The following is a 24,990-nucleotide window of genomic DNA, read 5'->3' on the forward strand; positions in this document are numbered from 1 at the left end:
CATAAGATACCTGGGAATAAACCTAACCAAAGAGGTAAAGGATCTGTACTTAAGGATCTACAGAACACTCATGAAAGAAATTGAAGAAGACACAAAAAGATGGAAGACCATTCCATGCTCTTGGATTGGAAGAAGTAGAACACTTTTATATTATGTTTTCAATGTTTAGGTTATTTAGGTGAACCCAGACTTTTTTTTTTTTTTTTTTTAGTTTACATTTCCCAGATAATAACTGTTCCTTTCTGATTAACATTGCTAATGAAGATATCATGAAATCCTATTGTTTTTCACTGTGGAGAGAGGCTTTATTTTATTGTACCTATTTTTAAATTTTATCTCAGTAATGACACTTTGTTGATTTATATGGGTTTTTAGCATTGTATACTCAATAAAGATAATTGGGATATTATTGAAGATGCCTAGCATCTCTTTTAATGATCAGATTCCTTTCTTAGAGCCATATTTTTGAATTCATAGCTATAACCAAAACAAAAGAATAATACTCATGAGCCTGGCCTTGTGTCTGTAGTAAAAGCAATGTACAAAAAATAAAGTTTTTTTGTATCATGGGTGTATCGGCCTGGACAAGTCTGGTTTGTGTAGGGGAATATTTGGTGGCAGGGTGAACTTCTCACTTGAAAATCCCCAGATGCTATAGGTGTCCTGTTTTGAAATATGGGTAACATTAACCATCAGAAACCAGTCCCAGAAACAGTAAAGAAAAAGTAAATGATAAATATCATTAAAAGCAAGAAAATAAAGGTGTCACTATGGTAGGAAACTATTCAAAGTCCATATTAAATGCCATAGTTTGTAATATAAGGTCATAGTCTGCTAAGCTTAGGAATTTCTCTTTTGAGGAAAAGGTATAGAGTGGCAAATTAGATTGTCCTCCATTTCCTGAGGCCTGTATAGTGCTGCTAAGCACAGGAGAGAGCAACAAGCATTCACTTGACTAGCTCCCAGTGTCTTCTCTCAGGGGTCTTGGGGAACCAGCTGGAATATGCCTTCTGTGGTTTGGGATGTTTTGATGAAAGACTGCACAAAAATGTTACATAAAGGCCCTTGTAGATGAGAGGCTGGACAGAGGACAGCTACTCATTATGACTACTGGTGAGTAGGACACCTTTTTTTTTTGTTTTAAGTCAATGCAGAATTTTTTCTACTTTTTTATTTATCTTCTTTTTTTCTTGAGATTAAGAGTCTCTTATTGTGTGTCTCCCTCCCGAACCCATTTTGTTTCATTTTTTCCTTCCCTACCCCTGAAACCCACACTTTGCCTCTCAAATTTGAGGACACATTTCTAAAGGGCAAGATTACTCTAGGGTCACTGCCATCAAATGGCTTATATTTGACTCAACTTTAATTGAACACTTCAGGTTTTAGGCCATTATCAGGCTTATCTGTAACCATGGCCACAAATTTCAGGTTTAGGTATAACTGATATAAAAATAAGTTATTTTATTCCATTTTGTTTCACATAGTTAGAGCCAAATCAGTGTAGACCTATGTGCAAATCAAGGGATTTTTGAATGTTCAGAGAGAAAACAACAGCATGTAAGTTCATGACCAGATACTTCAGTTCATGGGGATGCTGGATTTGTGGGGAAAGTAGAGGATCTGACATTGCTTTGAGGTTCTCAGTGGAATCGCCCTATTTCCTAAGTCTCTGTGGGAGAGCAGTGTCACCCTCCATCCTTGTGTTCTCTCTCTCATCTTCAAGTTATCCCTAATGGCACCTAACCAAACCTCAATGAAGCTGAAGAAGATGCCAGAAAACCACAGTTTAAAAGGAAGAGCTCAAGGAACTGGCAATATTGGAACTATTAAACTTGGAAGTATACATGTTAGGTCTCTTCAGATACATGGGAGCTGCTGAGTAATGACAATCTATGCATCGTCCTATATTTTTTTTTGGAAAGAAACAATGAAGTTCAAACACATAGCATTTCCTCAAAGCAGGAAGAGCATTAAGCAGTAAATCACTCTCCTTTCTGAGATGGTTGGGCTTAGTGCTCTGTTTTTATCCTACTGTATTGCAGATAACCTCAAATCTAGTAACTTAAAACGACAACCATTTTATCATATCTCATGATTTGTGGTCAGGAACTTGAATTTGGGCAAGTCTTTGGAGAATGATTCTTCTACTCTAAGTGACTGAGGTCATTTGGTGGTGGGTGGTACACACTGGTGGATGGGCTGATTTGGGGAGCCCAAGATGACTTTATTATCAAAAATGGTACCTTGATGGAGGTTGCTGCAAGGCTGAGTTCACCTACGATGGCTGATCAGAGAATTAACATGTGGCTTTTCCAGCATGGCAGTCTCAAAGTAGTTGAGCCTTATGTGGAAACTCAGACCTTACAAGGAAAGGATTTCAAGAGACAAGAACTGACCCCCAAGACCTGGGCCTTAGAACTTGTAACATTGTTTCTATCACATTCTTTCAGTCACAGCAATCATAGAGCCTGCCTAGAGTTGAGGGGTGGGTGGACCCCACCTTTCAATGGAAGAAGTAACAACAATTTTATGGTATTTTATAATCCATCACCTTTAGGTAATAAACTCTGAGTGTAATCATTTTTATACTGTCTAACCTTGTTGTATTTTTCCACTGTCTAAACTTGCTGAAACCAAAAAGAGAAAAGGACGCTTTCTGTGTAATAGGTATTTGCTATTTACGCATAGGAAATACTCATTAGGACCCTTTGTATTTGAATTAGTTTCAGGGCCGGTGAAACATTGCTTAGATAATTACTTAAGTCCTGGAACAATGATTAGTGTGAAAACTAATAGGGTTTCATTAATTGTGTCAGCAGTAAGCTGACCAAGCATCTTTTTGAAAATGGCCATTGTCTTTGGAGGTTAAATGTTCTCAGTGTAACTCCCGGCAGTTGAAGTGATCACAATCTCTTAGTTACTCAACTTATTGCAACAGAGCTCTTTGGTTTTTTTTTTTTTTTTTTCCTCATGTATTTATGTGTTTGTTTTTATAGAGTGATTTCTGAAAAACACACTCAAAAGATGTTTTTCTGATCTTTCTTTCATTCTATGGAGAGAGGAGGTAAAACTGAGTCTAAGTGGGTCAAAGTGCTGAATATGGAAGGAGTGTCTGTAGAAGCATGTGGATTTCTTGGGTACTGAGTTGGAGAAGTTGGCCTTTACATAGAAATAAGAATGACCCTAGGAATAAGATCCTGGGTCTTCATCAGTCTCTGCCAATGGTAACTACTTGGTTTCCCAAATTTCAGCCTCTAGGAATTTATCTGTCATATACCTATATCAGTCTTTGAAATAGACAACCTTGACATATTACGTTTCTCACTTTGTATTCACTTGGGCCTTGGTACATCTAATTTCCCATTCATATGCCCCAACGGGGCCACACTCCCAACCTTATACCTTCCTCACTGACCTGAGTTAGACATTTCACCCCATACTTTCTTGACCTCATCCCTCCTTGACCCACCCACTATAGTTCTTAGTTTTGATCCAGTTTTTTTTTTTTTTTTAATTAGCAGTCTTTCTTAACCTTTCTCTACAACACAGGGCAGAAGGAACAAATTCTCATTCTTGAAAGTGCTCCAACTCTGACCCATACCTGCACTTCTGTGGCTGAAATCTCTGTAGATACCATTTACAAATTATCTCATGAGTCACTATGGTGAATATGGAGAGCCCTGCCTCTTCTTGGTGGATACTGACCATCTTGCCACATCAAGCTAATTGCAGTTCCCCAGAAAGGTCATGCTCTTTCTCTTCTCTAGGCTGTTACATGAGCTCTTCTTTGTCAAATGATCTATATCTTACCTCTTGCTCTTTTTTTTTTTTTTTTCATAGTTCAAGTTTGTTCTCCATTAATGGAGATAGTAAGGGAGGCTTTTTCAGGCATTTTTTTTTCTCTTTATTCCCATGGTATGCAGGGCAACTCTCTATTAACCTAGTGTCCCCATGTACCTTATCTATCTATATATCTGCCCCCTACCTCTGGATATGAGATTTTTTCTGGGTAGGGATCATGGGACTTTTCATTGTTGAATTCCCAGACTCTAGGATGATGGCTAATGTTCAATAAATATTTGTTAAATTTATGTTTGCACAATTAACTAATGCATGAATGGTTAAATAGATCATTGGAATAAAAATGGATATGTGGTCGTACGGCTGGCTGGTGGACTAGTTGTCAGGAGGATGGCTTGATGGTAGAAAAGATAAATGAATGGATGGTTGGGTTGGTTGACTATTAGCTTTGTAGTAATATTGGAAGAATGTTCATAAATAAAAACCTTACATCTGGAATTTTGTGACTTTTGATTGCACAAACTCTATTTCCTTCCATATTTTTATTATAAGTTTGTACATATTTTTGTTGTTATACTGCAGCTCTTTGAAGAGTCTTGAAGTTGATTTTAATTCCGTATTCTTAAAAACTTTGAGAGACAAAAGACTTAAAGACTATACAGTAAACTTATGGTGAGTGCTGTGAATTGTGTAAGACTGATGATTCACTGACCTGTAGCCTTGAAGCAAATAATACAATATATGTTAATAAAAAAAATTTAAAAAAAGAATATACAGTAAACCAAGGGTTGATTTCACCACTTGCTTCTATCTGTAGCTCGAATTGCCATGATGTGTAGCTTTCTAGGCCTTTTTAGGATCTTTATCAACAGGCTGAAAATAATTATATTTATTTCTTTTACAGGGTTGATAAAGTGAATTTACTTGGAAAAATGTATTCATACAATCTCTCTCTCTCTGTCACTGTCTCTTTCTATCTATCGCCTATCTATCTACCTATCTCATTGTCTATCATCTATCTACCTATAGTTTTGCATGTGTTGTCGTTAAGTTTTTCTCCATATATTCCCAGAAGAATCTTGTGGAAATGTAAGTATCCTTAGTCCTCTTTGGTCACTGAAGCTATAAACATGAAGATTTGTTCAGAAGCATACAGGATTAGCAGGGGCAGAAACTAGAATTCAGAGTCTCTTTGCTTTCTGCAATTCATTGCTTGTTACCACCGTTTAAATGATTTTTAGAGCCACAGCATTATTATACAGTGTAGAATCCCAGCTGTCAGAGGGGATGGGCTGTCTCTTAGGCATGATGAATAGGTTTTATTTTGAGTGCCAACTCTAAATCAGTTGGTAATAGCTGCCTGGAGTACTGCATTGAGGAGGATTCGGAGGTCCTATCTGAACTGCAGTTTTTCTGTGATGTTACCATGAATGTAGGATCTACTATACACACTTGCTGTATATTTTCCATCTCTGTCCTAAGACCATAAAAGGTGTTTGTTACGATAGGTGTTCACACTGGCTTGTCCCATGATTCACTGTAATGATTCATGAGATCATTCATGAAAAAGTATCTACAGATATTTTGCAGTTTCTGGAAGCTGGTGTTGAACTAAATACATTTCCTCCTTTGATGAATGTGGCTAATAAAATGAAAAAAGAGCAGTGAGGAAAGCTAACTAACTGTGCATGAGTACCTATAAAAGTCATTTCCTTTAAAGGAGAAATGCTTGCTTTCCTAGCCAGGGTAGGTCATCTACTGCTAAGGAAGGGTGGTTTCTTGACCACTTGTGGTTAGTAGTATGTTGCGTTGAAAATTAAAAATGTTCACTTTGGGGTACCTGGTTGGCTCAGTGGGCTCTGCCTTCGGCTCAGGTCATGATCTCAGGGTCCTGGGATCGAGCCCTGCATCGGGCTCTCTGCTCAGCAGGGAGCCTGCTTCCTCCCCTCTCTCTCTGCCTGCCTCTCTGCCTACTTGTGATCTCTGTCTGTCAAATAAATAAATAAAATCTTTAAAAAAATGTTCACTTTTATGCAGATGCAAACACAATCACATTAACTTTATTTGAAGCTTTGATTACATTCTCGTTAATAAGCATATAATTACATGAAGCCAGTTTAACCATATAGCAACATGCATTTCATTTTAAAATTGGTTTATGGAAAGCTCAGCAAATGCTGGGATTATTAATTACTTAATAGAATTAGATATAATGCACATAAGGAGGTGACCAGCAGTCCTCTTGGGTCGCTGGTTCTCAGAAGAGTCTCAAAGGCTTAGAAATGTGGTTATGCAGATCAGAAAATTTCATTCTGGCTTCTCCCACTTTGTTTTTGGTTTTGCTAAGAATCATACCTTAGGCATATTGATAGATAATTTTGATCATAAATCAGCCTTGCAAATAAACAGCAGGGGGCCTTGCCAGTTGGAATCTTGGAGCATAATACAAAGGATGTCAGCATCTTCTGTCATTGGGTCTGCGTTAGCACTGGCTACTTGCATGATGGCGTCTGTATTACCTTTTAGCTTCTGAGTCCTAAGCTGAGGTGATATGAAGGACACTCATATCACATGAGGGATATGAAAGACAACAGGGAATTAGTGGCTGCCCATCTTTCTATATGTCTGGACACTAAGTCTGCCAGATTCTTCAACTCATAGGGCTTATTCTCTCTCTAAAAATGTACCTGGGCTGGCATCAGTGTGTGAAGGAGATGATCCCAGAGAGACAGATGAAATATAATCACTAATAAAAGAGACTAATTCCTCATTTTTCCTGTCCCAAGTTAGCCTTGTTACTTCCTAGTCCTGAGGCCCCAAAAGAGTTAAAGTAAAGGATATTGGTTCCTGCTATCAGGCCACAGTGTGACAACCCTTATAGAATGCACCATAATACTGCATTATTTAATAGATCTGAGTATTGCACCTGCTATCTTATCTCCTCTTAGGTGATTAAGTTTCCCACAAATGCAATTTTTTAATATGGGGCCACATCTTCTCACAAGGTAAATCTGTGAAATTTGGCAGATAGTTGTTTTGCCGCAGGTGCAAGATGAAAGACCTTGCCCTGGCTTTGCCAAGAAGAAAAATGATGTTGTTCTTAATATCTGGGAAAAATAGTCTGACATAGGGCGCAGAACCTGATTCCAACAAGGGAGTATAGAATTCTAGGGCCCAAATCATGTGCTTCTCTATCTTTTGGGGAGTATATTACCAAAAGGCTGTGTGGTAGATCAGAGTCTTGTTTTTACATTAAACCAGGTATAGAGCAAATCCCCTGGTTAAGAGAAGTCCTCTGATATTTGGAACTGCAGCCATTTGTGATGATAAATGATGACTTTTACTCTTATGAGCTATGAGAACTTAATTAGAGCTTAATTAAGGCTAATGCTCAGAATCCTTTGGAAGGTGGAGTGACTAAAAACTAACTTCCATATGGAATAGTCACACTGAAAAGTAGTCTTTGAAATACATGGCATCTCTACTCTAGGGCCCCTTGTAGTCCTGGCTGAGTCTCCACACCTAAGTTAAAGCAAGAGCTGACTATTTTTTGCATAAGAATTTCTTTAGCCAACACTACAAGAGGCCCAGTACTCAGGTCCATCTCAGCTCCCTGTGCATTTATTCAGAAGGTCGTCTCTGAATCTGCAAATCCAGCTCTCCATACACATGTCTCAGGGCGTCACTGGTCATGCTGGCTATCAACTTCCGATGGCCAGACACCCAGGGTCGACACACTTCTTCCCATTGCACGGTGGAGTTGGGCTGAATTTCACTGTAAGGATGATAAAGAGAGGAAAGGTTTTACTTTGCAGAGAGGCAGATCCAGTTCCCCACCTTAACCAGGAAGTAGTGAGAACCCCTGCTTCCATCACAAGCTCTTTTTCTCTCAGTTGATGATAGAGGAGACAGAAGGGCTGATTTTACCAGTTCCAAAACAAATGAGGTCCCTAGATGGGGATGTGCCAATGACAGACTCATTGGGTCATCATTCCTTCCACTTGGGTGCATCAGCTGGCATCTGCGGCCACACAGTAGATATGGTCCATCCAGTGCCTGGTGAAGGGCTGAGTCCCCACTAGGCATGAGTCACCTGAGGTCTAGCTTATACCCCAGCCTCCACAGTAGCTTCATGAATGTGACTGATATTCCTGGGCTCATTTTGGGTCACTCTAGTTCCTTCCTGAATTAAACTCCTATCTGAATCCCCAGCTGCCTTTGCTGAGGTCCAGATATTCTAATTGGTTCTCGCCAATCCCTTTGGGATAGAGCTTATTCCCAGGCCTAAGATCTGGAACATAACCCTACCTGCTGCCAACGGATGGAGTGTTTGCATGCTCCATAATTCATAATCCTGTTTAACCACCAAATTGGACCCCCCTGCCCATGCACCTGTCTGCTATTCAATTGTATCCATTCTGATAATGGGGCTGGCCTTTAATGGTTCTGGTATTCTCATCTCCCTCTGAAGCATATGCTCTGAGATTTTCCTAAGCTTCATGGCCAAGCCCACTCCAGTGAATGATCAACCAGGATTGGGAAGATTTAGGCTTCTCTGGGGTGCTTCACATATATTACACTATGGAAGCGTCAGGCGGAAATTACATGCAGGTTTTACATGCATGATAGTCCCTCGAGGGGGTACCATTTGACACACTGAATAATTAAGAAAAATGGAGGAATAAACAAGTGAAGCAATTTTTCCAAGATCACACAGCTGTGAATGGGCAGAGATGAGATTTGGGCCCAGGTTGTTCTGATTCCCAAATCTATGCTCTTTCTATTATTGTATACTGTATTTCATACTATAGCCTCCATGAAGATGACTTTTCTGATCTCTGTGCTAGCTTTTTTTTTTTTTTTTAATAAGAAAGACAGATGCCCTTTTATTCAGTACTAAGAGCTTCTTGCAGTATTGTTCATAGAGGATTCCTGGTCTCTGCTCGCTGATCCTCAGGAAGAGCATGTAGTGGGCGGCCTTGCTGGGGATCTTGGGCCAGCACTTCTCTGGGAGGACATTAGGGAGATGAAGGGAGACGACCATAAGTGCCTTAGACAGAAAAGGGACCTGTTTTCATGGGGATTACTGAGGCACAACAGGTCAGAATTGGAAAGGACTTAGAAAGCACTTAGTCCAGCTACCTCATTTATAGGCAAAAAGGATGAGATCCTAAGGAGACTTATGGAATCTTCCACATTCATAGCCTGATGGCCCAGACCATGGATGAACAAAAACGTGCTGGGGAAAATGAAGAGTGTACTCGTGCTTAGATATGAGGAACATGCTGTGCAGAGGAATTCTGTGAATACATCCCTAGTGGAGGGTGCTTCCACGGAGGGACAGATCAAAGGAGCTGGGGATGCTGTAGCTTCAGACTGGAGTGGTGGCTGGACGGGTCGCGAGGGAGGGGAAGTGCCAAAGAAATTCTGGAGTGGTTCAAAGGCCTCCGCTATGGAATCCCCTATTTGCCCAGAGGGGGCAGGGCCATAGAGCATCACATTAAACACAGCCAAATTTCAAGGAAAAATGGGGGCCACATACCTGTGCTTGACCTATTCTATGTAAAGTTAGAACCCCCAAATTTCCTCAAATAGAGCTAAAACGATATCTATTTTAGATGGCAGTGGATGTGCAACCTCTGGGCTAGATTTCTAAACCTTAGAAATGTAGACACTAAATAAGAAATCCCTTTCAAACTCTTCTACCTGTGTTCAGGGAATTGGGAAAGGCATCTAAGGCCTTGGGGACTCCTCTCTTTGGAACTGCTCCGGGCATGGTCTCTGCCACTGCAGGTCTAAATGTCTCAATTAATTTGGTATTTGCTAATTCTCTTCTTTATTTTTGTTCTTTATAAATGTGGTTCTATAAATTATTTTCACCCATTATATAAAAGCCAAACTGGGTGAAAAGTACACACATATCACCTAGATAGGTATTGTTCAAACTCAGTAAGTGGATTTTATGATTCAAGGGTTGAAAAACATTGACCTCATCGTGTGTTTTCTTGCCTATATAAGGCAGACACTACAGAATATTGAATAGAGTGTGGGGGCACCTGGGTGGCTCAGTTGGTGAAGTGTCTGCCTTTGGCTCAGGCCATGATCCCAGGGACCTGGGATCAAGCCCCATATCGGGCTCTCTGCTCAGCGGGGAGCCTGCTTCTCCTCTTCCTCTGCATCCCACTCTGCCTACTTAGGCTTGCTTGCATTCTCTCTCTCTCTCTCTCTCTCTATCAAGTAAATAAATATTGAAAAGATGAATAGAGTGTGGAGAGGGGTGAATTATTATTTGTACTGCACTTAGAAACATGGCATATATGGCAATCGCCAAGTGTCATTTAGATTTGTATTACTGTTGTTGTTGCTATAATTACTATTATTAACACAATCACCCTGTGGTGGTTGTTTTCTCTGCCTGAACTCTGCAAAAGAACCAGGAAAGTAAGTTCCTCCTGCCTGTTTGCAAAGAAACGGTTCTTTTGTCCTCATTTACAGTGATTAATTCAATATGAATACATGTTTCAAGATATTTATTTCTCAAGAGCTGGGCTATTTTTACCCTGATCCATTCGTTCTTTCTTCCCTGGTTTCCCCAAGTGATCAATCAGAAACACTTTGCAAAATAGTTGTCTTGCTTCGGGATCTGGCCTGGGGCCATGTAACGCAGGTGACTACCTCAAATAGAAACTATAATCCCTGAGCTTCACTTCATTATTGACTCCCACTCACAAACTCAGCCCCATAATAATATTCACATACTTATCTCATACATGTATAGATGTCTACTCAAGACTATCATACAAAGATACTCATACATGAAGATGCACATGCATGTCTAAGTCTGCATTTATTCAAAGATAAATATGTCCAGAAAGAGAGAAGAATCACTCACTCATACTGGTAAGTAGAGTAATACTGGAATAATCCTATTTGCCTGAGGATAGATGTTGTGATAAATGGTTCTCAGTTAATGTGCTGAGCTATCAAGATACACTGGCCATTTATCATCTTGAATGCATACAGGCAAATGGGATTATTATTACAATAAACTGCAACTATCTATGGGTTGTTCTCCATGTGTCTAGCCCTCAGCTTCTGTCCTACTAAAGAAACTCAAAATTAAAAAAAAAATCACAAAGTCGGGGAACTTTTCTCTCGAAATAACTTACTGAACCCGATCATTTTTTAAAGACAAAAATGAATCTGGAAGATGAATTATTTGATGTTCTGGAAGTACCAAGTACAGAAACTTGAAAACTGAGAGTCTGTGGGGGCAGCACTTTCAAGCATCTGAGATAGGTGGGAGGTGGTGGCAGAAGGCAGGAAGGTGAAGCATCTCGGAGCACAGTTGGCGCGTACCCTGAGCAAAGAGTGAAACACCACTGCTTTCCTCATTCCTAGTTCAATTCCCTACTCTCTAGCTCTTGCCTTCCAGGACCCCAGCTTTGAGGTTGACGCCCTTTGTCTTCTAAGGCCCTGGCAGGACTATGGGTGGATATGTGGGGGTAGTGATTCCCTTGACTATTCAAGATGTGTATCCTAGAAGGGAATACAACCTTGTGAACGATTCTGTTTCTACACATTGCTCTTTTTAAGGGTCCAAGTTGTTACATGGCTCTGTCACTCTTAGATCATAGCTTGGCAGCACTGGGTACCCTGGAGTGATTATAATTATCTGACAATATGGATGTGGGTGCTGGCTGGCTCAGGTCTTGGTTGTGAATGTGTGTGCTGGAGTCAGGAGGAGACAGGGTAAGTAGTGCTCTCTCCGAAGTCCTAAACAGAACCTAGATCGTAAATATTTTTCGTCTCAAGTTCTTTCCGATTGTTGACAGTCCCAGAGAAATAAAGCTACCCTTGCGTTGGAGAGAACCACCCCCTGCATCTGGATTCCCATGAGAGATTGAGGACCTTGTTTTCTGTCTGTTAGCTATCTGCCATAGCTGTGTTGGAAGTAATGACAAACAGTACCTTAAGGAAGAGTGTGGGCAGCGCATTTGCCTTGTGTCCATGTAAGGGCTGGCTCTTCCATCCTTTCCATGATTCACTCCACTTTGCCCTACTGCAATGTCAGATATTACCCATAAGCACCTGGACACTCCACGCACTTAGAGCCCTGTGTATCCCAAATGGTGGGTCATTCCACTGTGTGAAGATTCATCTTTCTTCTAATACACAGATTGTCCTTTTTCATGCATTGGTCTGTGATCAAGGGGGGTTTTTGCCAGAGCCAAGGTGTGCTGGTAGCAGGAGGTTCTAGTACCCGCAGATGAGGTTTCTAGGGTTACCGTTTGAGAAGGAAAAATTGGATGCAGCGGGGGGTTGTTCTGAGGAAGAAACGTGTTTCACTTTGCCTGAGTGATTCTCGCATCTGATTCGAGTGGGAAGGTGTGAGAAGGGGTGAGTGAGGCTGTCGTTTCTGACGAAAGCAGGGCTATCACTGCTGACCTCTCCCTCTCGCTAAGGATGATTTCTAATTTAATTCTTTTATCCCTTCAACGTTCTTATTAGCACAGGAAGCGTTGTTATGTTTTGTGCTTGCTTTTTAAAAAAAAAGCACTCAAATTATTTTCCCTGTTGTTTATTGCATTCATGGGCAGCAGGCATCTCTTGGACAATGGGATTGCAGAAGCTGTGAACACTGTAATTTGAAAGAAATGCAGAGAGCCCTTAGTGGGCAAATTGTTCTTTAAAGGCATCGTGGAAGGGGTGAAGGAGGCCTTGGCCTGGTCCCACAGATTCAGAGGGGGTAACTTCCAAAAAGAGTGTTAGGGAGATTCCTAACATATCTCGTCATCAGGCACTTTCTACAGCCTTCCACTTCCCCTTCTATGCTTCAGAAGTTCACCCCACAGGAAATATGCTAGACTGATTGATGCTGACAGGGACTTATTTGTGGTAGAAATGAAAGTATTAAGCCTCAAAGATTGGGATCCATTCTGGGTGTCACACTTTAAGAGGAGCACAGATGACCTGGAGTATGTGGGAAAGCGGCAGAAGCTAAAGCCACGTTAGGGGTCAGGAGAGGGTTAGAGAAGATGTGACAGTTGTTTGCAAATATTTCTAAGGCACCAGATGGAAGAGAGATGGGCTTTATTCTGTGCTGACCCAAATGACAGAATTAGGATCACCAGGTAGGATCAGAAGGTAGAATTGTTTTTGAACAATGAGAGCTACCTGACTGTGGAATGGGCTGTCTTGTTGGGGGACACTCTTTGTCAGCAGAAGTCACAGAAGCTGAGCCACTCTAAGGCACAGTCTGATGGGACTATATGTGAAAGAAGCAGTCCCATTCATTTTATCACAGAGCCTGAGGTAGTTATTGGCCCCCTAAATAGAGAACCAAGACTGAAACTCTTTAGGCTCCCCTTTATTTTACAGAAAGCAACAGTTCTAGAATGCTTGTATCAGGGAAATCTGGAAGGTGGATCTGGGAAAAAAGGACCCTTGAAAAGGGACATCTTTCAGCATAATATCTGGCACAAACTAGGTACTCCATGTATATTAGTAGAATTGACACCTGAGGAGGTGGTATGGCAGAAGGCTTGAAACTTAATTTCTGAATCAGCCACCCTGAGGCTGAATCTGGGCACCTCTTATAAGCTGTAAAACTTGGGGCAAACCAGCTGACTTCTCAAAGCCTCTGCTCTCCAAAGGGTGATGATAATAGTACCTATCTCATTAGGGTGGTCATAAGGATTAAATGATGGAAATGTCAGCCAAACCAATCCTACTTTTATCCCCTGAATCCTAGAAATGGCCAATAAGAATGCAGCAGCTTCTCAGACATATTCATCAAGTATTAGATGTAAGTTTGCAAAAGACAGAGAAAGCTACGCCTTCCCACAGTCCCACATCCCTTGTCACCTTCTCAGTCCCCAACCCACACCTTACCGGAACATCTTCCTCCTTGGCTTCAACACTCCAGGACCATCCAGGTGTATCCACACATTCCTCAGAGTTTCTTTTAGAGGATTGGTGAACTCAACTGTCACCACCATGTCAGAACCAACCATTCTGGCGCCGCGGACCTAAGATAGGAGTTGGAGGAGAATGCAACTCATTAACAGCACATAAACCCTTTCTGCTCTCCTGTGTCCTTAGCCATCTTCACTTTTGCTGGTTCTACAGAATGGTTATTTTCTGGCAGTAGAACTTGTGTGATGAGGATAGCTGATTGCTTTGACTGGGGGATACCTATTGAGACAAAGATGGAAAATTACTAATTAGGATCACACTCTTTTCCTCATTATAAAAACCACCCTAATTAGAGCTCAGGTTAATAGCCGTGACCACCAGCTGCTCTTTCTCAGCAGGAGGTGGAAGTGTATTTGGTGAAGCAACACATTTCCATGGTGAGGATGGCCAGGCAGACTCTGCTTCTGGACAGGTATCAAGTTTCCTACCAGCACACAGGGGATTCCTACGTTCAAGAGGAAGAAAACACTCCAGGGGGGCTGAGCCTTCTCACCTTTAGGTACACTAGAAAGAAATATGACCAAAGAGGGAGTCTTAACTGTGGAACTTGAAGAAAAGTAATTTGGATACTAAGATAGGCAAAAAAAGACTTTTCATCTGCACTTACAATGTCTGAGTCCAACAGAGTCTAAACCCTTTGTTGGCAAGTTTATCTATGACAAGTCTCAGAAGTATCAGGTATTTGGCAAAGGATCTCATGAGGTGGCCAGAGTTCAAGGTCAGTTCAGCACTTACTAGTAGTGGGGCCTTGGGTGACTTCCTTAACCTTTTTGAGATTCAATTTTCCTGTCTCTAAGACTGGACTGACATTCCAGTGGGATCATTGATGTGAAATGCTATTATTATTTGCTCCTAGGCTGTGTTTACTAGGTCCAGGAATAGTACGCTTTCCTGACACCAACACGATGAGCTGGAAAATGGCCATGTGGCTCTGAGGTTGGTTGGTTTGTCTGTTTAAGAGATAATATGTGCCAAATGGATAGATCTGACTAACCTCTACATAACTTGGGAGATAATAGTAATAGTAATAGTAATAGTTCCTACCTCGTGGGTAGAATGGGATTATGCATATAAAACAATAAACACACTGTAGGACACAAGGCAAAAGCCTTTATAGCACATACTGTTTTTGGAGTAGCAATGCTCAAGGTAGTTTGTTTTATTCACCATATATTTAGTGTACTTTCAACTCCAACATCTAGCCAGAGCCCAGCAAATATTTGTGAAATTAGGTTAACTGCTTAACAGTGGAATTTACGGACTGAGTTTCCTATGTAAGGACTCAGCCATTCTTACACCTTATTTCTTTAAGTGTCATATACTATAGAAAAAAAAATCATATGGAAATGAGCCTTTCTTATGAACAGAGGAAAAGAGGAAGGACAATTTCCATAGAAAAAGACTCTCACTGACTGACTTTGCAGTAAAGAACAAATCTTCATGGGCTTTACTCTTTAAGACACAGTTTGTGTCTAAATTTACATCTATGGAATTTTAAAAATCTATGAGAAAAATGAAAATTGCACCCAATTCTCCATGTCTAGTACATTCAAATCAGTATCTGCTGGGTGGGATGTAGGGAGTGGTAGGGTCAGAGGGATCAGGTGTAGAACAGACAAGGATCATGGTGCTGACCACAGCATGTGTCATCAAGAGAGCACAGATCACGGCCAAGTGGTTTCTCCAGGGCTTCGCCAGTGGTCTTCAGCCTGCCATGCACACAGAGTCACCTGGGGAACTTTAAAATCACAGAGGTCTAGGCCTACTCCCAAGCAATTAACTCGGAATCTTAGATGGAGCCTATAATAAGTTTACTCTAAGCACCCCTATTGACTTCTAGGAGTCAACACCTAGATTGACTAAATTTTCACCCAGTGCTCCCTAGGTGAAAATCTCCGATATAGAAAAAACACTTAGAAGACAAGCTGAAATTTTCACCCTCCCCTTCCCAATGTCCTGATTCTCTCAATATATACGTTGGAAGTACAAAAGTGCTTTATGAGAATACTCTGAGTTCTCTTAGTTTAATTTTTGAGTGTGGCCAACATATTTTTCCTAAATTGGCAAAAAAATTTCGGAACACTTAGATTTTTAAATATGTAAGATAAAGATAATATTTACAAAAGCTGTCTGAATTGGAGAAAGTGGGGCTGCTTCAGAGACCCTATTGGTAAAAGTCTGATCACTTTAATTTCAGGGGGGATATTTTGTAGCCATCTGTTGTCTTCAAGGCATGCTATTTATTATAGGTATGGACAGAAGCCCCTTACAAAAATCTGGTAATAGCTACTGATCCTTCCTCAACACAGACGCACAAATACAAGACACATACACCCCTCACGTGTGGTTTTTGGGGATTCATTACAGACCCAGAAGATCTATCCATGGACCTCCCCAGGTTCATGGGCTGCAGGTGAAAAATGATTTCCATGTGGGAGGCTAGCTCTACAGGAAAATTCCTGCACTGTGGCAAGCAAAGTGTACCTTTCCAGGTCACTTTTGACAGTGTTGGGGAAATTAAGTGTTTGAAAGTCTGGCCTCTGTTCTTTGGGTCTTCATGGACAGGCTTTAGATTTGGCCATGATTGGAAAATTACGCCTTCTCACATAGTGCCTCACCATGCCTAACCAGTTTCCCTTCAGATGTTATTTCTGTAGCGGCTGCTTCCATGGGTGTGTAAATATTCCCTGGGCTTCCCCAATCCTGAGTAGGCAGGAGGCCAGGGAGAAGTGGGAGGGTGAAAGGAGAGGTCTCTTCTCAGGTTTTAGAGTGTTTCTTTTGCAATTAACAAAGACTCAGTGTCCCTTTCCTGACATTCCTCTCCTGCACCCAGAATGTAAACTTCCTCTGCCTGACTACTGAGATGCTAATGAACCTTAGAGACTCAAACCAGCCAAATAGAAAAGCCTGCCTAACAGTTAACATCACTGTTTCTGTGTGGGAGACTAAGTGGAGATATGTTCCTCCCTTCTTTTGAGGAAAACGGACATAGTATTTTCACAGTACGTGTGGATTGAAGCGAGGCACCATGCTTTGGTATCTGCCAAATGCTGAGAAGACCATTGTAGATGAAAATGTCCAAATCTAGTTCTTTAAGGAACCCACACTGCTCCCTTTTCTTTAGGGCTGCAAAAATAATTCCCTATATTGTCATTGTATTTCTGAATTTCTTGCTTTTGCAAGAAGTTAAACATAGGGAGCCTTGAGCAATCCAGAGGTTAGGTCAGGAAAAAACTTTTATGTGGACTCGCTTATGAGAAGAGTAGCCATTACTCAGTCCAGAGAAAAGGATAAAGTATATGTCATTCTTCATGACATCAAAGTCTCTTTTATGTGTTTGATAGTCCTTATTGTTCTCAATATTCTATTTAAAATATCTTCTTTTAAAAATTTTAAAAGATTTTATTTATTTATTTGTCAGAGAGAGAGAGAGAGAGAGAGAGAGCAAGCAAGTGCACAAGCAGGGGGAGCAGCAGGCAGAGGGAGAAGCAGGGACCCCAATGTGGGACTCAGTTCCAGGACTCTGGGATCATGACCTAAGCCAAAGGCAGACACTTAACTGACTGAGCCACGCAGGCATCTCTAAACTATCTGTTTTTAGGGCACCTGCATGGCTCAGTCAGTTAAGCGTCTGCCTTTGGCTCAGGTCATGATCTCAGAGTCCTGGAATCAAGCCCCACATCCAGCACCCGCTCAGCGGAGAGCCTGCTTCTCCCCCTCCCTCTCCCTCTGCCTGCCACTCTGCCTACTTGTGCTGTCTGTCAAATAAATAAATAAAATAGTTTTTAAAAATCTGTTTTTAAATATTGACTTGGGTATGATGCTTTCCTAGTTAAACATTCACCAATACTGACATACTGAGTTCTTGTCTTTTGTAGGACTTCATGATAATGAGTAACTATTTTGATTCTTTGGTGAAGGAGAAAGTTACTGATAGGCACACACACACACACACACACACACACACACAGATACTCACTCTTTAATCCTCACAACCTTATGATGTAGACACTATGAGTCTCTGTTTTCCAGAGGAACTGAGGTGCAGGGAAGTGAAGTAACTTGTTTGAGTTCGCATGGATAGTAAGTAGGGGAAGTAAGAGGGAAGGCAGGCGATCTGGTGCCAGTCACTGCTCAACCACACCCCCACGCGGACTCGGATTGGTAGCCCTGATAATAGCACCTCGCATAATTTTTAGTGTTTCTTTAGTAATGCAGGCTTGTGTTTCACTTACATTATCTTGTTTCATCCTCCCTACAGCCCTCTTTATGGGCTTGGGGGCAAACATTATCATTATCTTCATTCAATTGACATCAGTCTGACACTTAGAAGATAATCAAAGAACCCAAGTGAACGGTGCTTGTAAACTGGCAGAACCCAGTGAGACAATCTAGGTCTTTCTGACTCCAAAACATTCCTCTGTAAGCCCTACATACACTGTCATCTCTGACAGCAAAGAGGCAAAAATAGTGACTTTTTTTCTGATGGAAGTAGCTGCTTTATCTTCTGAAATCCACTGATGAAATCATTCACGATATTAGCTTAGGCTACCATTAAACTTCCAGGTAAGCACAGTGATTATAACCTGACCCTGAACTAAATTTAAAAATGTATGTATAACCCAAGTCTTTGTTTTTGACTTCATTGGGGAGAGAATCCGATTCCTATGCCAGAGTAAAACGTGACAAGGTAGCCCCAGGGGCTTGACACATTACTTGACGATAATAGGATTTTCTATTTAAGGTAAAGATAGAAATACAATTTTAAGAAAATAACTGGTAGGCTAAACAGAGTGGGATCATAGGAAGGTAGATAAGATTCATTATTCTTGAGGTTTTACCTTGTATATATGTTTCTTTTTTAAAATTCAATATAGCAAACGGGAAATGTATAGAGAAAATTATGTCTTAGGCACCCCAGTTAGCAGTGATTTCTCATTTTTGTTCTCAAATACAGGTTGTTCAGTAGCTGTTCTGAGCAGGGAAATGGAAATGCACACTTATAGTGGCAGGGCTCGCTCAGAGACCTCGTCTAGGATGTGCTCTCCAGGCTGATGGAGCGTGTGCACGGTCTGCTCCTCTGTAACAAACAGCCATGAATGGGCAGAGAATCAGCTCCCCGAGCATGGAAAACCATGGCTGGTGGTGCCCCATCTGGGAACCTTCGGGGTACATAGGCTACACCTGCTCAGAGCCCCTCAGGATGGGACCCCATAGACTCATATCCTTGTTTTTCTCCACAGATTGAGAAGACAGTGCCAAGGGGGACCACTGCAGTGGGTGAGACACAGAACAGGACTATCGTCAGGGGGAGCGGAGGGAGTGCTGCACTCAGGCTGTAAAGACCAGGGGCTGCTGCTGTGTGACCTCGGACCAAGTCCTTCCAACTCTCTGGGCCTTGTTTCCCTGTGTGGTTCTTGGGAGGAAATGTGAAATCATCTGACAAAGCATATGGAACGTGGCACTTATTGAATCTAAAGGCAATTGATGTTTAGAGGGAGAATCTGAAATTGCCAGCATGACCACGAGAACTTCCTCACCCAGAAGTCCTCTTCTGCGGAAGGACAGAAATGGTTTCTCAGGTACTGGAGTAAAGAGCCACAACCAGAGAACCTGCCAGCCTCCACCAACACTTGAAAAAGTGGAGAAGCTCAGGTCCCCACACCGACCAGCCTCCCGGTGACCTATGGTCATCCTGGTGGTCCAGACATGCCGCAGAGTCATGGAGAACCCAAGGGAGGTTGGAACGGATAAATGTGCTTGGTTGGTGACATTGGAGGGTTCTATTGGCTAGGCTTCAGGAGACAGAACACAGTCTTTCTTTCCTTCCTTTCTCTCTCTCTCTCTCTCTGTCCCTCTTCCTTCCTCCCCTCCCTCCCTCCCCGCCCCCTCTCTCTTTCTCCTTTCTTTCTTTCTTGCCTTTCTTGCCTGGCTGGAAAGTTTCAGATGTTTACGCTGTCACAGAACAAAATGATTTACCCAGTAGCTGCCATGGGGGCACTCATTCCTCAAGCAGTTCTGCAATTTTACCTTCCCTCCAGGATAGAGGCATGTGAATTGAGATGCTGGAGGAGCAGGGCTCAGGCACTCCCCACGGCATCCCTCTGCTTTGCTCTCCTCTGGTTAAAACAGGGGCTTTGGGGAGCATGAGCAGAGGGGGAATGGAGAGGATTCTATACTTAACCTCGGTAAGACTGCTGAGTTCCAGTGAAGAAAAACCAATAGTGTTTCAAATCAGAGCAGATGTGGATGTGAAGACAGTGCTGGGGTTTATCTGTGCAAGTTAGGCAAGGGCACCCCTTTTTCGGGGCCAATGCTGCTCCCTGTATGGTACAGCAGGTGGTGAGTGGGTTGGATTTGGTTTCCTCCCTGCATCCCCCATCCCCGGGCTGGGTTATCTGCACCAGTGTTGGCCGGGAGTGGGGCCTGCCCAAAGGAAGATCTCAGCACACTCCTGGGCTGGAGGTGGGTGACACTGGGGACATTTCCTGTGGGACCTGTGTGGTCCTCAAGGCTGCAAGCCTAGAGGACATTCCGCATGTTGATTTCTATGAGTCACTTCCCTTTGTTGGCCCTGAGCTAGAACAGCCAACCTGAGCTAGAACAGAGCCACAGCACTTCTGGAGCTGACTGAAGGCAGCCACTGCTAGAAGGGAAATCAGCAGTCTCTCCCCATTTCAGAGAATAAGTCAATAAAAATGTTCCCGGTGTTGAGTTTTTCTCTGGTATTTTTTTTTTAAAGCATTTGCTACAACTTATTTACAGAGTGCACACCAAATAACTATTTGTTGGATGGATTGAATACCTGCATGTATAAATGTGTGAGTGGCTAGAAGGGAGGAATCAAAGGGAAGGAAACTCTTTCAGCCAACGGAGCAAATAAGCAAGGAGCACATGCCTGTTACCGCCTTGCTTGCCGGGCTCTTGCCCAACACCTAGTGGGGACTGGGCCCAACACGGGGTGGGAGGAGGCAGGGAGCCATGTCAAAATGGTATCAAATATGATCTCCCTGATATGAGGAAGTGGTGATGCAGCATGGGGGCTTAAGTGGGTAGGAGAAGAATCAATGAAACAAGATGGGATTGGGAGGGAGACAAACCATAAGTGACTCTTAATTTCACAAAACAAACTGAGGGTTGCTGGGGGGAGGGGGTTTGGGAGAAGAGGGTGGGATTATGGACATTGGGGAGGGTATGTGCTTTGGTGAGTGCTGTGAAGTGTGTAAACCTGGTGATTCACAGACCTGTACCCCTGGGGATAAAAAATATGTTTATAAAAAAAATAAAATTAAAATTAAAAAAAAAAAAGCTTGGAAACTCTCAATTGTTCTCATTTTGAATGCTTAGATGATTTTTTCCTTTAAATTTGGGGGTGCCTTGTGTTCATGGTTGTAATTACTTTTTTTATTTTATGTTTTTATTCTAATTCCAGTTAGTTAACAAACAGCGTGATGTTCGTTTCAGCTGGCAGTGATTAAACACTGACACCCAGGGCTCGTGGAGACAGGTGCACTACTTAATCCCCATCACCTGTTTCACCCAGCCCCCCACTCCCTACCCTCTGGTAGCCATCAGCTTGTTCTCTATAGATCAGAATCTGTTTGTAGGTTTGTCTTTCTCTCTCTCTCTTTTTTCCTTTGCTTGTTTGTTTTGTTTCCTAAATTCCACGTATGAGTGAGATCATATGGTATTTCTTTTCTCTGATTTATTTTGCTTATATTCTCTAGCTCCATCCATATCACTGAAAATGGCAATATTTCATTCTTTCTATGGCTAAATAATATTCCATGATACACACACACACACACACACACACACACACACACACACACACACACATCTTCTTTATCCATTCATCAACCGAAGGACATGGGCTGCTTCCGTATCTTGGTTATTGTAAATCACGCTGCCATAAACATCGGGATCATGGTTGCAGTTTTTTTTTAATCACACACACAGGAAGTGGTTATGTTTTCTCCTAGCAAAACTGTCCTTGGTTCATATGAGGAAATTAGTTCTTTCAGTGTATTGTGACGTCCTATAAAGGCTGCAGGACGGGTTCCACGTGACAATACTACAGAGCTGTTTTATGATGGCACTTGGATGAATTCGTTTCCCAGATCCTGAATGGAGATCATCTGAGGAACACGGGAATGTCTCCTCTCTCACAGTCTCATGCCGAGCACTGCAAGAGTGGTCTCCTTCCTGGGCATGTTCCCCAGGGAACAGAGCACACACTGCACACCCGGTGATCGATGCCACCTGGTGAGGTTACGTTTGCTCTAGACCAGAGGGCCACATGCTACCCGAAGCAATTCTCAGGGGTGCACCTGCTGGATTCCCAGGCACAGGTGGGACCAGGCATGGAGGGAGGCAGGGGATATTTATCAGCAACTACCAGGTCCTGGTGTGGGCTAAGCATTCTCACAAGCATCCCTGATGTTGATGCTCACAACTTGGAGTTTTGCATAGGATTGTACTGAGTAATAACTAATAATTATTCATAATATTAATTTAAAGAGTAATTATTATTAATTAAAATAAGAATGAATAATTAAGTGTTATTCATTCTACAAAAGTGGACTCAGAAGTTCAGAGAGACAATGTGTGTGAGATGGAGAGAAAGGAAGGGGAGGGGGAGGAGGAGGAGGAGGAGAGAAAGCAAGATGGTGACCAGGTGTGAGTGGTGCTATGATTACCATGATTTCTTGCTAGACTCTTTATGGGGTTATTTCAATGATCCCTCCCAGAAACCCAACTAGGCCAGGACTCTTATCGGATCCATTTTACATAGAAGGAGGTCAGTAATTAGCCCAAAGCAGCTCACGTGGGATTATGAATTCAGGCAATCTGACTCCAGTCTTTGAAGTCACTATGCTGTTCTACCTCTCTACAGAGGGACTGCTGGTGTCCCTCCTGGAGTTCTCATCTATTTGGCTAAAGAACCTGAAAACTAAAGCCTTCACTGGTAATGGAGAACTGAAGAAATCCACCAGACCTGTTTCCACGTTACACACCACAGATGGCAAGCAAGCCAGTTTCTAGCCTGCAGAACAGCCAGATTCCCTCCATGTCCCCGTCCTCTCCAAAAAGTAGCTGTTCACTAAAAATCAAAATGGTGAATCTTTTCTTGACTCACAGCATCTTACAACTATCAACACATGAGAAAAACTCCATGTCTGATTTAATAAAACATACTTTTCTCTTCAAAATATTTTGATAGCACAGATAAAGAGCTGCGTGCTCATTAAAGTTTAATGAGTGTCTCTCCCTGCCATTTTCCACATGAGGATCAGACACTATGACTCATGCATGGTGGATGCCGGGAGTAGTTAACTGGGAGCACCATTTAACCCAGTCTCAATGTCCGTTTTCACAGGGACACATGCTGCCCCAGACGGGGTCCATTAGGGTAAAGCACACCTCCGCTGACCTTCCTGCTTTGAGAGTGACATAGGTTCAAACAGGTGGGAGCAATAGTGCTCCTGGTTGATCTTTATTTGCTCTAAAAAGGGAGGGAGGGAAGGATAGGGGCACACCGGTTGCCAGGTGACTCCAACCTCAAGGCAAAGCTGGGGTCTCCCAGAAGAGGGCAGTGCCTTGGACAGAGGTTTATCTTCACTAGTGTCCTGCTGCCTGCCTGGACTCCATCCAGGGCAGGCCTTCTTGATCTTTCTGTAGACTGCCTACCGCTCTCCTTGCTTTTGCTCCCACTCTCTCCTAGCCTCTGGGATGGTCTCTGCACCCATGCCTGCAGCCTGAGATGTTATCCGTTCATTGAGGATTGTCTAGTGTTCTACCACCTTGAGTTTTGGTGCCTCGACCTGATGTGATCTCTCCTTCCCAGAACAGCACACACCGTCTGTTAAGGCCGGCACTTTCCATGGAAGCTCTCATGTAAGAGCAATGCAGCCTTGGGGTTATCTGCACAGACTTCCAGTCAGAAAGAGCCCACTCCTTCCCTGACCAGCATGCTATTACAGTCATGGACAGAATAGAGACCATACTAACGACGGCCACCTGATGCTTGGTGTTTACTGTGTATGGGGCATTAGGCATCCATCAGCTCATCATATACTCACAACAACCTGTGAGGTGAGTATGGCAATTTGCAGACGAGGAAAAAGAAGCTATGAGAGATTCAGTGACGCGTCAAGGCTCACACACATGAGAAGGCAGGCTTTGATCTCACAGCGTTTGGTCCCAGAACCCATCTTTTTTTTTTTTTAATCATGATGCTACCACCCACTCGGGGGCTCTGTTTTCTCATCTGTAAAATGGAGACTGCAATAATGCCCACCTCTAGGGTGGGCACACGGACTAACTAAGATAATACCAGAGAAGTATAATAATCGAGAGCTCCGTGGCTCCTAGCTGCTGTCATTGTCATCACCACAGGCCGGTCTCACCCCTCTCCTGCCCCAAAGTGAAGGGGGGGATGGCCAAGTCCTCCCAACACTTTGTCTCTCACGCAGGGTCACTCTGTGCCCAGCATTCCTCACAGGGACCTTGAGAGGGTCTGTCTACTGCGGGCCTGATCTAGGCTCAAAGAGATTGACAAAGTGTTCTGCCTCTTCCTAGAATTCAAGGACGTGCATCCTAGGTAACTGTGGACCCCTTAGACATTGTGCTTTTCTGCTTTCACGGCCTTTACCCCTTTGCCAACTCCTGCTTTACACAAGAATTCAACCCCTCTCCCCGAGGTCTCCTGGGCCAAGGTTTGTCATAACCTTCTCTTTCTCCTCTCCTCTCACTTCCCCCTCCCCTCCTCTTCCATCCGCCCCCTTCCCTCTCCCCTTTGACACCTTCCTTCCCTCCTCTCCTCCCTCCCCTTCTCTCTACTCCCCCTGCTCCCCCCTCCTCCACCCGACCCTTCTCCTCCCTTTCCCACTTCCCTCCCTTCCTTTTTGTCCCTCCTCTTCCTTCCTCTCCCCTGCTCCTCTTCTCTCCTCCCTTCATCCCTCCCCCCCCCCAACTTCCTCTCCTCTCCTCTCCTCACCTCTCCTCTCCCTGTTTCTCCCTTCCCTCCTTTTCTCTATGTCCTCTTTCTGTCTCTTAGTCACTCTCAGGACGATCATATCTTCAGTAAGCCAAGCAGCATCCCAGATCCCCAGCCCTGGAGCCAGAGTTTCTGGAACCAGGGCCCCCTACAGTTTGGTGACATCTGGATGGCGTCAGGCTGTGAGGTGTTTTATGAGGAGCACCTCTTCC

At 42.9% G+C, this 24,990-nt stretch overlaps 1 protein-coding gene across 4 annotated transcripts in view; it reads right to left on the reverse strand.

Annotated features, from left to right (window-relative positions):
- Positions 1-5,828: 5,828 nt before the first annotated feature.
- F13A1 (coagulation factor XIII A chain) overlaps positions 5,829-24,990 on the reverse strand; it is a 165,150-nt gene continuing 145,988 nt past the window's right edge. For all 4 annotated transcript variants that reach the window (XM_082731176.1, XM_082731175.1, XM_082731177.1 and 1 more), the window contains exons 15-16: positions 13,696-13,832; positions 5,829-7,576 (exon numbers count right to left, since the gene is read on the reverse strand). In XM_082731176.1, the coding sequence (XP_082587302.1) occupies positions 7,423-7,576; positions 13,696-13,832 (291 nt within the window). In that variant the 3' untranslated portion in view covers positions 5,829-7,422. The remainder of the gene's footprint in view (positions 7,577-13,695; positions 13,833-24,990) is intronic.

The sequence above is a fragment of the Mustela nivalis genome (assembly GCF_964662115.1).
Source record: "Mustela nivalis genome assembly, chromosome: 5".
Taxonomy (NCBI): Eukaryota; Metazoa; Chordata; class Mammalia; order Carnivora; family Mustelidae; genus Mustela; species Mustela nivalis.